Source organism: Schistocerca nitens, chromosome 6 (assembly GCF_023898315.1).
Source record: "Schistocerca nitens isolate TAMUIC-IGC-003100 chromosome 6, iqSchNite1.1, whole genome shotgun sequence".
Classification (NCBI taxonomy): Eukaryota; Metazoa; Arthropoda; class Insecta; order Orthoptera; family Acrididae; genus Schistocerca; species Schistocerca nitens.
The window spans coordinates 11,883,306-11,899,729 of record NC_064619.1 but is presented as its reverse complement, the minus strand read 5'-3'; the positions used below and the strand labels follow the sequence as shown (position 1 = coordinate 11,899,729).

The 16,424-nt window shown below is 43.0% G+C and overlaps 1 protein-coding gene and 1 pseudogene across 1 annotated transcript in view; one reads left to right on the top strand and one right to left on the bottom strand.

Annotated features, from left to right (window-relative positions):
* LOC126262680 (tensin-1) overlaps positions 1–16,424 on the bottom strand; it is a 622,011-nt gene that overhangs the window by 346,019 nt on the left and 259,568 nt on the right. Inside the window, exon 9 of the mRNA XM_049959456.1 lies at positions 6,622–6,822. Coding sequence (XP_049815413.1) covers positions 6,622–6,822 — 201 coding nt within the window. The remainder of the gene's footprint in view (positions 1–6,621; positions 6,823–16,424) is intronic.
* LOC126263840 (5S ribosomal RNA) lies at positions 3,656–3,773 on the top strand (annotated as a pseudogene).

The following is a 16,424-nucleotide window of genomic DNA, read 5'->3' as shown; positions in this document are numbered from 1 at the left end:
TTTTACCACTTATTAAAATAGAGAACAATTCGTAATTAGTTATTTTGGTCCATAAAATGAGGACAAGTGCACAAAGTGAGTTTTGAAAACGGGTACATATTTTTGTATAAATCTTGCGCCTAAAATAATGAAAAAATCATCTAAGAGCATTACCACATAAATAAAAATTTGCCTTCCTCCAGATGAAATTCAGGGATGAGACGGTTAGTTGGAACCGGGAGTGATAGGTGAGAGAAGAATCTGTACTTACACTATTATAGAATGTGAAACAGACATTGATCTAGGATACTGAGTGTAGTAGTAATATAGAAAATGAAACTAAGAACACAATAGCGTGAGTGTAGTGTGTCTCTAGAAGTCAGAGATACCGCAAAGTGAAAGGTAGCGGGCCAGCGACGCGAACACAGACACGATGTGTTATTACTGGGAAGCCGCGCGTCTATAACAGGATAAGCCGCGGCGCAGAATTAGCACGCTGGCCGCGGTAATTCGCAATTTAATCTGCTATGTCATCGTCCGGAATAATTGCCGATTCCAGCACGGAATGCCGAGGATTACTTGGAATAATTGATTACGCACTGCGTGGAAACGGGAAATTGCTCAGTGACGTAATTCGGTTTCGGCACAAGGGAAATGAACGCAGTATTACGCTGCCAGCGGCCAGACACCGTGGCGAAAGTCGCTGCACCATAGCCGTGCACGGGACGGATTCGGCGGAGCAGTTATTCCATCCTAAAATCTCAACATTGGCTGTTTAATAGAGCCAACAATATCAGTCTAAACCTACATCAACACACATATTCTGCAAACCGCTATGAAGTACACGGCAAACGGTGCTTAGCATTGAATCAGTTGCTAAGGATACTTCTGGTTCAAACTGCGTTTGAACCGCAAGAAGAATACCTGTCACATGCCTCCGGGCGAGCTATAATGAAGAGCCAAAGAATCTGCTACACCTGCCTAATATCGTGGAGGGTCCCCGCGAGCGCGCAGAAGTGCCGCAACATGACGCGGCATGGACTCGACTAATGTCTGAAATAGTGCTGGACGGAACTGATACTACGGAACCCCTAGAGCTGTCCATAAATCAGAAAGGGGGTCAGATCTCTTCTGAACAGTACGTTCATCATCAGAGATATGCTCAATAATGTTCGTGTCTGGGGAGTTTGGTGGGCAGCGGAAGTGTTTAAACTCAGAAGAGTGTTCCTGGAGCCACTCTGTAGCAATTCTGGGCGTGTGGGATGTCGCATTTTCCTGCAGGAATTGCCCAAATCTTTCGGAATGCACAAAGGATATGAATGGATGCAAGTGATCAGACATGGTGCTTACGCACGTGTCACCTGTCATAGTCATATCTAGACGTAACCTATATTACTCAGACTACACACTTTCCTTACCATTACAAAGCCTCCAACTGCTTGAACAGTCCCCTGCTGACATGCATGGTGGAGGATTATAACATACTGACATATGGCTCCAAAAGCATCATCAACAGCTGTTATTTTTAGAAAATCTAACCATTAAATTCATGGTCCCATTGTAATTTAATCATTACTTAATTAGTGATTAGAGGCTACAAGCTATTCTCTGGTTCGGTTTCAACTTTAAAATTTCTAGATTTAATATAACTTCAACGCAACTTATAAGATCACTAATGAACTGTATGTAAATCAGACAGAAAAACAGATTTTTTTTTGATTCACAGCCTGAAATGACTAAATTTGATAATATGTGAAATTCGCCAATATTTGTCCTAATCATTCTTCTTCTTCTTCTCCTTGTTCTTCTTATGATTGTTATGTTATTATTATTGTCGTATGGTGTTACAGAATATACACATACACATTCGCAATGAAATTACGAGTTAATGTATAACTTTGACAGTCAGATCACACCACTTGGTGTGAATTTGTGTAAGTCTTTCAGACCTCCTTTAAAAGCACCGAGTGAGCAGTTCTTCGCGATCGTCTGTTCTAATGTGATTATTACGTAACAGTCTAATAACTAGTAAAGGCGTAAACATACTTCCGGCTGTAATGAAAAATTCTCTTAAGAAAGTTCATTATAACTGTGAACTTAAATTAACTAGCTGCAGCTTGTGTATTAAAGTTTTCTTTTCTGTTTGGAATTTTAGCGCGGTTTTGGTAAGCTGAAAGCTACGCAGTATCAGAAGTTCGTAACCGAAGAAAACTACTTCAGTCACTTCCTATTAACACTGCTCTATCAGCTAAAATATGCGTTAATTCAGACACTCGGGTTAATTAAAATTGTTGTGGCGAGAGAATATTCGGAGTTAACTGGCGCCGCCTGTGAGTTAGAGATAATATTGCAGCAAGGTCTAGCATTACTGCCAGTTGGTTTTTATCCGCTACAGGGAGAACACTTTTATTTATATGTTATCATACTCTTTGCGAAACGAGCCACGACGATACATAATGGGATTATGGAATAGAAGGCAGTAATAGGACACATTACTTTACACAGCATCAACGTGTAAGTAGGCTTACTGCTACAGCGGTGACCGTTTTATCTCTGTAACATAGTACTCTTACTAACAGCTTTTTTCCTGTGCTGTAATAAATACTCTGAGTTTAGCATTTCGCGTTTCACAGTTGCGCACAGCTGCTTAGGGTGTAGTTCATATTGTCCTGCGTGATCAGTATTGAGAATTTTCCTGAGCAACTTAAATGCGGAAGTCGAGCGAAGCTTCGCATGTGCAGTCCGTAGCAAACAGCACTCGACAACGGACCGCATATTTCTCTCTGCAGCGGTGTGTACACCGTTATTTAAACGTCCCGGGAGGTTAAAACTGAGTGCCGGAAAGGGTCGGGAACCAGAAATCGTGCCCTCGCAGCTTCAGTTCTGCCAGTGCCTCTCACCCGCTCTTCAAACTTCACAGAAGCTTTCCTACAAACTTTTACGGAAGAAAGGATTTCACGGAGAAATGGCTTACCTGACAAAGTGGGAGCGAGTCCGGTACTTGCTTCCACATAGCGAAGCTGTCGTTGCCACCTTTTGTAACGATCGTTACTGAACTGCAGTAAAGTTCTTTCGGTGTTACTGCGAACGACACTCTAGCGTCAGTCGAGTCTGCCCCCTCGATATTTCGGAACGGCAGCGATTAGAAGCACAGCGGTACAATGGCAAATATGTTTCCTAGAGAATGATGTTAATTTCTTTTGCTGTCCATCTCTAGTCACATAGAAATACTGTAAAGTTAAACTCTAACATCAGTTTCTTCCTCTCTTCAGGTTATACCCCCCTCCCTCCAACTTCGAGAATGTGATGATAATTTTTAGTGAAATTAAGCTGCTCCAGTGCATATCTTCAGTCCCAAAAAAGCGAGGTTTTGGACCATAAAACGTGTGTAGTTTAATTTTTTGGAAGGTGCCTAACTGGAAAGGCTTGAGTTGGTACTTGGAATATTTTCATGTCAATGGTTGGTATTAACAGATATGCGGAATACAATAATCAACTAGTCTGATACTAGAACTATTAGACGAAGTCTGGTGAGAGGACCTCGCATGTATACCGTAACAAAAACGATGAAGCAGGTGTATACACGGCACAGTACTTCTACTTTATGGGAAGCGACAACCCTGAAACTGACGCACCCTTCTCTGAACACTATTCGTGCGGTAACAAAATAAAAATGGCCAACGGCCTTGCCGCAGTGATAACACCGGTTCCCGTCAGATCACCGAAGTTAAGCGCTGTCGGGCTGGGCTAGCAGATGGTTGGGTGACCATCCAGACTGCCGAGCGCTGTTGGCAAGCGGGGTACACTCAGCCTTGTGAGGCAATCTGAGGAGCTACTTGACTCAGAAGTAGCGGCTCCGGTCTCGTAAACTGACATATGGCCGGGAGAGCGGTGTGCTGACCACATGCCCCTCCGTATCCGCATCCAGTGACGCCTGTGGGCTAAGGATGACACGGCGGCCGGTCGGTGCCGTTGGGCCTTCATGGCTTGTTTGGGAGGAGTTTAGTTTGTTTCTTTAGTTTAACAAAATAAAAATGCTTTTACTGGGCGTATACTGAATAGGAAGCAAAGTGTAATGAAGTGCAATGCATTTCTCAGTCAACTGATAAGTTGTACGCCCAAGAACTGGTATTGGTAATACGATAAATTTTAAAGTGGACTAATTAATTATCATGGAGTGCCGTTGTACTTAGAAGACCCTAAAGGGCAATTAGAATAAAGAATATGGTTTAGATCAAACTGCATTCGTTACAAAATATCAGTGGTCTAAGAAATATGATAAATTCCTTACATGCGCCTACGCATAATTTCTCCAATCCCTGTAACGAAAGCAGACAAACGCAAACATAATCAGCATTCAAATAAGGAGAACTGTTTTGTTTGGTTTGTGGATAATTACCTCAAGTTTTGCATCAGCTTATTATCATGTTCAAATGGTACAAATGGCTCTAAGCACAATGAGACTTAACAGCTGAGGTCATCAGTCCCCTAGAACTTAGAACTATTTAAACTAACTAACCTAAGGACATCACACACATCCATGCCCGAGGTAGGATTCGAAACTGTGACCGTAGCGGTCGCGCTGTTCCAGACTGGAGCGCCCAGAACCGCTCGGCCACCCCGGCCGGCTATTATCATGTTCCATGATTCGTTATAAACTCAAGAATCCACCGAGACTTAAAAATTGAAACTGTTTCAGAGGAGGTCCGCTCCATACCTGAAAGGTTTTACAGCAAACTTCTGTACTACACCAACACAAGAATCCGTCAGTTACACGCATATGACGGCCATCACCAGCACAAACATAAACTTTATATGTGTAGTGCCTATTGTTTCGACCTCTAGCAGGAATCAGCGTGAGGCTGTGAGCAGTGAGGGTAATGGACAGGGGACGCTAAGTACGTACTGTGTGAGAAGAAGGGAATTTGGTTTGAATGTAAAGCGTGCTTCACAGCTGAAGCGAAGCAAGTGACAGAACCACACGGACCAATTCTTTGTGAAGATGTGCCGGGCCCTTATGGCAGGACAGAAGTACATCTTGCATAGCTAGTAGCGGCGGGTACAGTGCCTAATGTTGGGTCGACAAGGACGGCAGTCTTTACGTTGTATGCGGTTCATTATTGGAACACAACATACGACCAACTTAGAAGTGATGACACTTTCTGCAGGACCTGACCATCATTTTGCAGGACAATACTCGAGCACGTACAGTGCAAACTGTTACTGATTTGTTTGACTGATGGAGCTGCTAAGTGCTATATCATCTGCTGCACTCACCTGACTTAAGCCCTCGTGAGTTCAACTCGATTTCTAATTTGAAGGAAACATTTCACGGCATTCACTTCAGAACTGCTACAAATTCGTTGGGCAATAGACCGCGCCGCTCGAATTGTTAACACAACTGGCACTGCTAACAAGGGAACATCCCCATCGCACCCCCTCAGATTTAGTTATAAGTTGGCACAGTGGATAGGCCTTGAAAAACTGAACACAGATCGATCGAGAAAACAGGAAGAAGTTGTGTGGAACTATGAAAAAATAAGCAAAATATACAAACTGGGTCGTCCATGCGTAAGATAAGCAACATTAAGGGCAGTGCGACGCGAGGAGCGCCGTGGTCCCGTGGTTAGCGTGAACAGCTGCGGAACGAGAGGTCCTTGGTTCAAATCTGCCCTCGACTGAAAATTTCGCTTTCTTTATTTTCGTAAAGTTATGATCTGTCCGTTCGTTCATTGACGTCTCTGTTTACTGTAATAAGTTTAGTGTCTGTGTTTTGCGACCGCACCGCAAAACCGTATGATTAGTTGACGAAAGGACGTGCCTCTCCAATGGGAACCGAAAACATTTGATCGCAAGGTCATAGGTCAACCGATTCCTCCACAGGAAAACACGTCTGATATTTTGTATACGACACTGGTGATAGCATGTGCGTCACATGACATGAATATGTTGTCGACCCACCTAACTAGTACACTTGGCGAATGGGTGAAAAGATTCTTCTACCTTGCCTGATTTAGGTTTTCTTGTGGATGTAATAATCACTCCAAAAAAAGCGATGAAAACATAAGAGTTTTTCACATAAACTGAAAATAAAAAGTTAAAATTTTCGGTCGAGGGAAGATTTGAACTGAAGACCTCTCGTTCTGCAGCTGATCACGCTAACCACGGGACCACGGCGCTCCTCGCCTCAAATTGCCCTTAATGTTGCCTATCTTACGCATGGACGACCCAGTTTGTATATTTTGCTTATTTTTTCATAGTTCCACACAACTTCTTCCTGTTTTCTCGATCGATCTGTGTTCAGTTTTTCAAGGCCTATCCACTGTGCCAACTTATAACTAAATCTGAGGGGGGTGCGATGGGGATGTTCCCTTCTAAGAGTATCCCACGACTTCCACATCGCTGGCAACGGGTTATACGCAATGCTAGTGACTACTTTGAAGGTCAGTAAAACTTTAAAACACGTATCTATTTCGTACGAGCTGTAAATAAATAGTTGCCACTATTAAAGTTCCAAATTACTTCATTTCATCGATAAACTTGCTTGTTATTGTGGACTCGGAAGTTGTGTTCTTTACGAGACGCAGTGTAGTTTGGCTGAATCGCAGCACGACGGCAGCAGAGTGGCGCGCCGGCACCTACCTTGTCCGTCGTCGGCGTCGCTGTCGGAGTCCTCGACGGGCGACTCTAGCAGGCTGACGTTCTCGAAGCTGTCCCAGCGCGTCACCGGGTCCTCCGAGTTGTCGACGGGCACTGCGGGGGTGGGCGCCGGCGACGGCAGGCGCACCTCGGGCGTCGCCGAGAAGTGCAGCTCCACCGCGCCGTCCAGCGGGAACCTCAGGTCTGCCGGGAAAACAGCGGTCAGCCAGTTAAACGGCTGCAATAAAGCGATTCACATGGCTCTGAGCACTATGGGACTTAACTTCTGACGTCATCAGTCCCCTAGAACTTAGAACTACTTAAACCTAACTAACCTAAGGACAACACACACACCCATGACCAAGGCATGATTCGAACCTGCGACCGTAGCGGTCGCACGGTTCCAGACTCAAGCGCCTAGAACCGCTCGGCCACCCCGGCCGGCTAACCGGCTGCATCGCTAACATCTGAATCTACATGTAAACTCTGCAAATCACAGTTAGGTGCCTGGCGGAGGGTTCATCGAAACACCTTTACAATAATTCTCTATTATTCCAGTCTCGAACAGTTCGCGGAAGAAACGAGCTCTGATTTCCCTTATTTTATCATGATGATCGTTTCTCCCTATGTAGGTCGACATTAATAAAATATTTTTGCATTCTAAGGAGAGAGCGGGCGGTTGAAACTTCGTGAGAAGATTCCGGAGCAACGAATAACGCCTTTGAAACTTCCTGGCAGATTAAAACTGTGTGCCGGACCGAGACTCGAACTCGGGACCTTTGCCTTTCGCGGGCAAGTGCTCTACCATCTGAGCTACCCATGCACGACTCACGCCCCGTCCTCACGGCTTTACTTCTGCCAGTATCTCGTCTCCTACCTTCGAAACTTTACAGAAGCTCTCCTGGGAACCTTGCAGAAGTACCATTCCTGAAAGAAAGGATATTGCGGAGACATGGCTTAGCCACAGCCTGAGGGATGTTTCCAGAATGAGATGTTCACTCTGCAGCGGACGGGGCGTGAGTCGTGCTTGGGTAGCTCAGTTGTAGAGCACTTGCCCGCGAAAGGCAAAGGTCCCGAGTTCGAGTCTCTGTGCGGCACACAGTTTTAATCTGCCAGGACGTTTCATATCAGCGCACACTCCGCTGCAGAGTGAAAATCTCATTCTGGAAACCTTTACAATAATTCTCTATTATTCCAATCTCGAACAGTTCGCGGAAGAAACGAGCTCTGATTTCCCTTATTTTATCATGATGATCGTTTCTCCCTATGTAGGTCGACATTAATAAAATATTTTTGCATTCTAAGGAGAGAGTTGGCGATTGAAATTTCGTGAGAAGATTCCGCAGCAACGAAAAACGCCTTTGTTTTAATGTGTCCATCCCACCTCCTGCATCATGTTAGTGATACTCTCTTCCCTATTAGTAATGCATGTTAGAAATGTATTCTGTGACAAATCTAAAATGCCCAATGATATAAATTTACGTGTGCAACGGTAAGAATGTGGTGGAAACTACGATCATCAGTTTTTGGACGAAAATTATGAAAACAAATACTCCAGACCGACATTTCACGTAAGTCACATCCCAATGAAGTCTAACGGAACCATCAGGGTGAAAACTATTTAAACCGACAAACTCTGGGATGTTGTAGGGGACATCAAAACAAATATTTTTCCCTAATGTCATTTTTTCCTATGAAGAGTATTTAAACCGGCAGAGGAAGGTTTCTCTGGCGGCAAATTAATTAAACCAACAAACACTCTGCCTCTGCCAATCCACGTTTCTGGGAACCTGCGGTCCAGGAATCGACGCACACGATGACTGAAATGTGCCGGCGACCCGTCATGTTGGAACCACATGCGTTGCCTTATAGGGAGCGGGACGTTTTCCATCAATTCTGGCAATGCTCTGGCGGGAAAATTGTAATAGTGCCTGCCATTTAATGGCCTAGGTAACAGATACGGCCCAGTTAAACAGTTCCCAACAACAACGACCCACACATTAACGAAGAACCACACTTGATGAGCGCTAGTAACTGTGACATGTGGGTTACCCTCACTCCAAACATGCGTATTGTGCATGTTGAAGACTCCATCACGCCCGAACGTTGTTTCCTCGGTAAATAACACAGAGGATGGAAATGTATAACGCATTTCACACTGTTCCAGGTACCACTGCGAAAACTGTGCTCTGGGTGGATAACATCTGGTTCCAGGTTGTGGACACGCTGTAAGTGAAATGGACGTAACAATTGCTCTCAAAGGGGTGTTCTTACATTCGTCTGATTCGTCCCCATGTTACGTGCAATTGCACGAGTGCTGATTGAAGGATCCCGCTCCACACGCTGCGAGACAGCTTCCTCAAATTGCAGCGTTCTTACCGTGCGACGGCGCCCCTGTCCAGGTAATCTGCTAAATGATCCGGTCTCACGCAGACGTTGGTACACAGCAGCAAAGGCCGTATGATGCGGGATACGGCGATTAGGATATTGTTGTTGATAAACCCGCTGTGCAGCTCGTCCGTTGTGGTGCGCTACGTAGTACGCACCAACCATATCAGTGTACTCACTCCAGGTGTATCGCTCCATTAGTAAACAGAGACAATGCACTACTACACTGGTGGACAGCTGTTGCCTACAACTGAAGAGCGTAATACGGCCTCCACCGGTTTAAATAATCCACATTGAAAAAAATGACATTAGGGGAAAATATACGTTTCTAGCATTTGTAGACTTAGAGAAAGCTTTTGACAATGTTGACTGGAATACTCTGTTTCAAATTCTAAAGGTGGCAGGGGTAAAATACAGGGAGCGAAAGGCTATTTACAATTTGTACAGAAACCAGATGGCAGTTATAAGAGTCGAGGGAAATGAAAGGGAAGCAACGGTTGGGAAGGGAGTAAGACAGGGTTGCAGCCTCTCCCCGATGTTATTCAATCTGTATATTGAGCAAACAGTAAAGGAAACAAAAGAAAAATTCGGAGTAGGTATTAAAATCCATGGAGAAGAAATAAAAACTTTGAGGTTCGCCGATGACATTGTAATTTTGACAGAGACAGCAAAGGACTTGGAAGAGCAGTTGAACGGAATGGATGGTGTCTTGAAGGGAGGATATAAGATGAACATCAACAAAAGCAAAACGAGGATAATGGAATGTAGTCGAATTAAGTCGGGTGATGTTGAGGGTATTAGATTAGGAAATGAGACACTTAAAGTAGTAAAAGAATTTTGCTATTTGGGGAGCAAAATAACCGATGATGGTCGAAGTAGAGAGGATATAAAATGTAGACTGGCAATGGCAAGGAAAGCGTTTCTGATGAAGAGAGATTTGTTAACATCGAGTATAGATTTAAGTGTCAGGAAATCATTTCTGAAAGTATTTGTATGGAGTGTAGCCATGTATGGAAGTGAAACATGGACGGTAAATAGTTTGGACAAGAAGAGAATAGAAGCTTTCGAAATGTGGTGCTACAGAAGAATGCTGAAGATTAGATGGGTAGATCACATAACTAATGAGGAGGTACTGAATAGGATTGGGGAGAAGAGGAGTTTGTGGCACAACTTGACCAGAAGAAGGGATTGGTTGGTAGGACATGTTCTGAGGCATCAAGGGATCACCAATTTAGTATTGGAGGGCATCGTGGAGGGTAAAAATCGTAGGGGGAGACCAAGAGATGAATACACTAAGCAGATTCAGAAGGATGTAGGTTGCAGTAGGTACTGGGAGATGAAGAAGCTTGCACAGGATAGAGTAGCATGGAGAGCTGCATCAAACCAGTCTCAGGACTGAAGACCACAACAACAACAACGGGGGAAAATATTTGTTTTGATGTCCCCTACAACCTCCCAGAGTGTGTCGGTTTAAATACTTTTCACCCTGTGTATTATTTATACTTTAGGACAACTAATCAATAAAAAACGCACCACATGTTCTAATGGAAGCATGAAAGCCGTATGACGATGAATTGCAATGATTCGAAACGGGTAATGGTATCTTTTGAATAAAGGAACTTAAAATAAATTTGTGGCTGGTTGCTGTCTCAACACCATAAACATTTGTATCACTGACAGTTCCAAGATATAATGCTGAACTCGGTTATTCGAAGAAAATTAAAGTAATTTCCTCTTCGAGCTACAACGACCAGAGACTATCGTTACAACGCACTCACGGACAATCGGAAAAGGCGGCTGAATTAAAAACGGCCGGGGGCGTTGCAAACAGCAACAGGATGCAGCACTTATACGAAAAACGTCCGTAATATTTCAGTCAATGAGCTCTCTAAGCACAAAAATGAATGGCATGCGTCCCGCTACACCAGAAACCAGAGTGCATAAAGTGCCTGGAAGCAGCAGAGAGATGGAGATTCATCCAGGATGGAGTCATCCTTGTTTATCCGATGAGTTCTTGATTTAACACTGGGCGTCATGTGTTTACTTCGGGAGGGGAGGCACGTGAGGTATTTGTCATTCCTGTGTGCTAAACATTGCATTGCCTTACTGACGGACTTTTGGTATGAGAAAGCTGAGCTCTGCTGAACATTTGAGTCATTGGCGATCCTTTCCTTCTTTTAAACAGCGATCCCCGTTCTAAGAAATCTCAACTGAGGATTTCGTATGATGGTAGTGGGGAAGATGGGTCGTTCTTAGGGGCAGATTGCCCCTGTGATCTATCCTGAAGCCAATTTTGCTCCATGTTTATTGAAATAATATCTCTGAGAATTATCAAACTTTAATTGAAGGGAGAAATGAGAGAAGAATGTGTTATGAGATGAGTCACTAAAAGTTCTATTCCTTTCTTAGACTTCAAGTCGAAAACAGAAAGGCGTTGTATCCGTCTACTGTGACGGATGGTCCCGTTAAGATCTGTTCAAAAATGTTCAGATGTGTCTGAAATCCTATGGGACTTAACTGCTAAGGTCATCAGTCCCCAAGCTTACACACTACTTGACCTAAATTATCCTAAGAACAAACACACACACCCATGCCCGAGGGAGGACTCGAACCTCCGCCGGGATCAGCCGCACAGTCCATGACTGCAGCGCCTAAGACCGCTCGGCTAATGCCGCGCGGCGTTAAGATCTGTGCAAGCATCTCAAGGTAATCTTAGATATAATTCTGATACATCAAAAGCATGCAAATAAAATAGCGAGAAACATAGTAATTCAGTTTTAACATTGTCAACAGGGATACGAAAACCGTACGGGGAAGAAACATATCTGTATCGAGAGGGACGTTTTGGTTTTACTGCACTTCGCATAATGGTCAGGCAGTAAACATACAGACAAGACTGAGTTTCTAGAAAAAATAACTGAGAAATTTACCGGCATCAAAAGTTTTTCGTTACGGCTCTGCAAAAAAAATGCCCTTATGCGTACGCAACTGAAATTTGTCGTTGATGAACCACTTCCATCCCTGCTAATGTAGGCTATGTTATATATGGGGCTGAATGAAACTAGAAAAGGAAAATATTTATGGATATTTCCGTCGGTTCTTGGAGGAACATGGACATATTAATAACTTGAATACAATGTATTAATGTTCCACAGTAGTATTTATTAGTTCATTATGAAAGATGACAGTATATGGAGAATCAGAATGCTGGCTTCAAGAGGGGTTCAAACACCATTTCAGAACGAGAGAGAGGCATTCCTGATAGGAAAGTAATCCGTGAACTAATATACTATGCTATGAAACACATTGATACCAAGGGAAATCTGAAAAATAAATCGATTCTGTACAGAAATCTAATGAGAAATGATTAAAAATAACCATCGGTAAGGCGACAGAGCGCTGAAATCAGAGTGCTGTGCTCAAAAGAAGCTACGTGAAGTAGGAGAACAAACGGTTCACTTGACTGAGATATCTGAAGTGACATCCTAACATAGTTAAATATGTTATTTCCTGGCTATTACGCATCTTTCTTGTACTTTAATATTTCCTTTCACAATTGTGTACTAGCAATTACCGGTACTAAATTGTGAGTGGAACTGCCCTCTCTCTAAGGGAGCATGATACTAGGAATGGAACAACGCAAGGCAAGCGGTTTAATGGCATACTTCCAAGTAGGAAGACTGGTGGACGGCGCTCTTTCAGAGCCAGTTAATTATCACAGCAATTAAAGTTAATTGCTTTATGTTCTTTCTGAGGGCGCGGTTGAAAGTGCCAGGTAAATGGAAACGCTGGAAGCTGGCACGCAAACACATTGATCTTTATCGGCAGCACGAGCAGTAGTAATAAACAGCCCCGACCGTAGAAAACGAAATAACTCCTATCACGCGACATTTTCATTCGTCGGTGGTGCGAATAAAAGTATGAAACGAAGGCTAACAAAAAACCGGGGATATCATTACCTTACATTGCTGTCGATGGCAGTGGATAGCCATAAATAGGCATTTGTTTCACGCTGCCGTGTTTGCACGCAGTAGCGGGCGTTACATTCTCAGAAAGGAGACAAGGGCTATTCGCGATAAATGACGCAGAGAGATGATGTCACACTTCATCAAGCACGACAGTGGCGCCCCTAGCTCGCGCCATGCAACTACAGTTCCAGCCTTCTTCATCAAGCTGGACAACGCCCACTCACACAAGATAGTGGCCGTATTCGGTACAGTGTCAGTGGCCGCACAGTCATTTAGTGAACACAATACGAGCTTAACGATTATCAGACAACCTCTGTGACTGGCTTCAGACTTCCTAGCAACTAAAAACAAACTAACACCCTCCGAAGTGGCCGTGAAGGCGCAAAGGTACCGACCGGCCGCCGTGTCATCCTCACCTCTTAGGCGTCGCCGGATGCGGATACGGAGGTGCATGTGGTCAGCACACCGCTCTCCCGGCCGTTGTCAGTTTTCGTCACCGGTGTCACTAGTTCTCACTCGACTAGCTCCTCAATTGACCTCACAAGACTTGAGTGCATCCTCCTTGCCAACAGAACTCAGCCGCCCCGGACGGTCACCCATCCAAGTGCTAGCCAAACCCGACAGCGCATAACTTTGGTGATATGTCGGGAACCGGTGTTACCACAGCAGCATTGCCGTTGAACTTCGTAGCAGCTAGGAGTAACAAAATCTACAGACGTAATCGTCATTTTGGGAGTAACCCAACCTAGTATTATGGGCTTCTTACAGTTTACAAAATACATAAATGTTAAGATCAGTAACGTAGGAGGATGGATGACGATTTGATTTGATCCATTATAAATGGTTTCTGAAAGCCTGCGACTGTAGATACAATAGGTTTGTTTATAAATAAATAAATCTTCTGCTACCAGTCACAATTTTTCTTTATTTTACTATTCGCACGACGCGTTTCGATAAATAATTCTCATTTTCAAGTGGGTTTTTTGATGTGTGTTAAGCCATTTCTTTTGATGTTGTCAGTGTGTGTGAGTCTGCTTCATTTTGTTGACTTTTACTGTAATACATAAGAAACGCGATTTTTAGTTGGGTATCAATTCTTTCTGTGAGGTTAGTGGCTAAAGTTTGAGAACAATTTGTACTTACAGTTTTCTAATGGTCCATTTGTGTAGAGTCTCACACACACTTAACATCACACACAACAAGCAAATCCAATAAACTACACCAAAAACTAATACATAATATAAAGTGTAATCATGATCCATATTCAGACTCTGGAATATACAAGGTAACATGCCAGGAATGCTCCAAGTTCTACGTAGGACAAACAGGCCGAAATATTAACACCAGGTACACAGAGCACATTAGAGCATACACACACAACAAACACACTACATCAGCAATAGCAACACACATACATAATACAGGACACCCATTTGGAAAAATAGAGCAAAATGTCAAAGTACTCCACCGACTAAATAAAGGACATAAAATGGATTTGCTTGAAGAACTGGAGATATATTCACATTACAGAAAATATGAAGATAAAATATTAAATGAAAAACTTGAAAGTGAATCAGTGAATTTCTTCAGATGTTTCGATAATATACTTAAATAAAAATAGTAAAACATATAAATAAGCACAATTGTAAAATCAAACTGTTAAGATAAATAACCTCTGTACAAAAGCATATCATAATCTGTGGAAGACCTATAATGTTATCTCTGTGAACTACCTGTAAGAAGATCTCTGTAACTTTTTTTTTTTTTATATAAGATATTTTCGATGTGTAAAGTGTACAAGTTGTGTGTGATGTTAAGTGTGTGTGAGACTCTACACAAATGGACCAGTAGAAAACTGTAAGTACAAATTGTTCTCAAACTTTAGCCACTAACCTCACAGAAAGAATTGATACCCAACTAAAAATCGCGTTTCTTATGTATTACAGTAAAAGTCAACAAAATGAAGCAGACTCACACACACTGACAACATCAAAAGAAATGGCTTAACACACATCAAAAAACGCACTCGAAAATGAGAATTATTTCTCGAAACGCGTCGTGCGAATAGTAAAATAAAGAAAAATCGTGACTGGTAGCAGAAGATTTATTTATTTATAAACAAACCTAATGGATGACGATGTTAACGGGCGATGCAGTTGTCGTAAATAAATATGACATATAGCACAACAGTAAGTGAATAGACCCAGTACATCCCTATTACGTTATTGGCGACAAATTACTGGGAACAATAACCATAAAAAACCGTCTGCTTAAAAATCAGATGCCAGGTTGAGATTTTTTATATGACGAATCTCAATGAAATGTAATTCTTGCACGAAGGAAGTGGCTTACATGCGGCTGGTCCCGGCGGAGGTTCGAGTCCTTCCTCGGGCATGGGTGTGTGTGTTTGTCCTTAGGATAATTTAGGTTAAGTAGTGTGTAAGCTTAGGGACGGATGACCTTAGCAGTTAAGTCCTTTAAGATTTCACACGCATTCGAACATTTTGAAGTGGCTTACAGATCGCTAGTTCGAGCGTTTCTTGAATTTTGCTCTTCAACGGAGATGGCCCTAGCCCGTCCGTATGAACACTACCCTGGCGCCCCTATCTAATATTGAAGCTGGGTTGAGTGGCTAAAAATGTTCAAATGTGTTTGAATTCCTCATGGACCAAACTGCTTTGGTCATCGGTCCCTAGACTTACACACTACTTAAACTAACTTATGCTAAGGACAAACACACACACCCATGCCCGAGGGAGGACTCGAACGTCCGACGGGAGGGGCCGCGCAGTCCGTGACATAACGCCTCAAGCCGCGCGGTTGAGTGGCTAGTGCAGCTCTAAGATATTAATGTGTTTCAGGACGTGCACAAAATCACATTTTGTTGAAGCCTGATTTATCATCACACTTGCAACACTTAGACATATAATGACTCATTCAGTTTTGGAAATACACACACACACACACACACACACACACACACACACACACACACACACACACACACACACTCATATATATATATATATATATATATATATATATATATATATATATATGTGTGTGTGTGTGTGTGTGTGTGCGTGTTTTCTACATTTCTCCTAAACCACTGCACCAGTTTCAACCAAACTTGGTACACATGTACCGTACTGTGAGGCAACAAGCGCTGTGGGGGTAAAAACCAACTATCTATCAAAGGGGTCGGGAGTGTGGGTAGAAAAGGACGACGAGTGCATTCGCAGATTTTATTCACCCGTAATTTAAAAGTGACAGAACTTTGCGGCTTGCAACAAACTATACACGTAATTTCAGACATTTAAGAAATTCCTTCTCATTGACAACGCCCACAAAATGATGATAGGAAAAAGTTTATCGTCACTACTTTTCCGCTGTTCGTGCAGTAAAATTACAGCTTGAGGCGTGACGTTATAATTTATCACGTCTTTACTG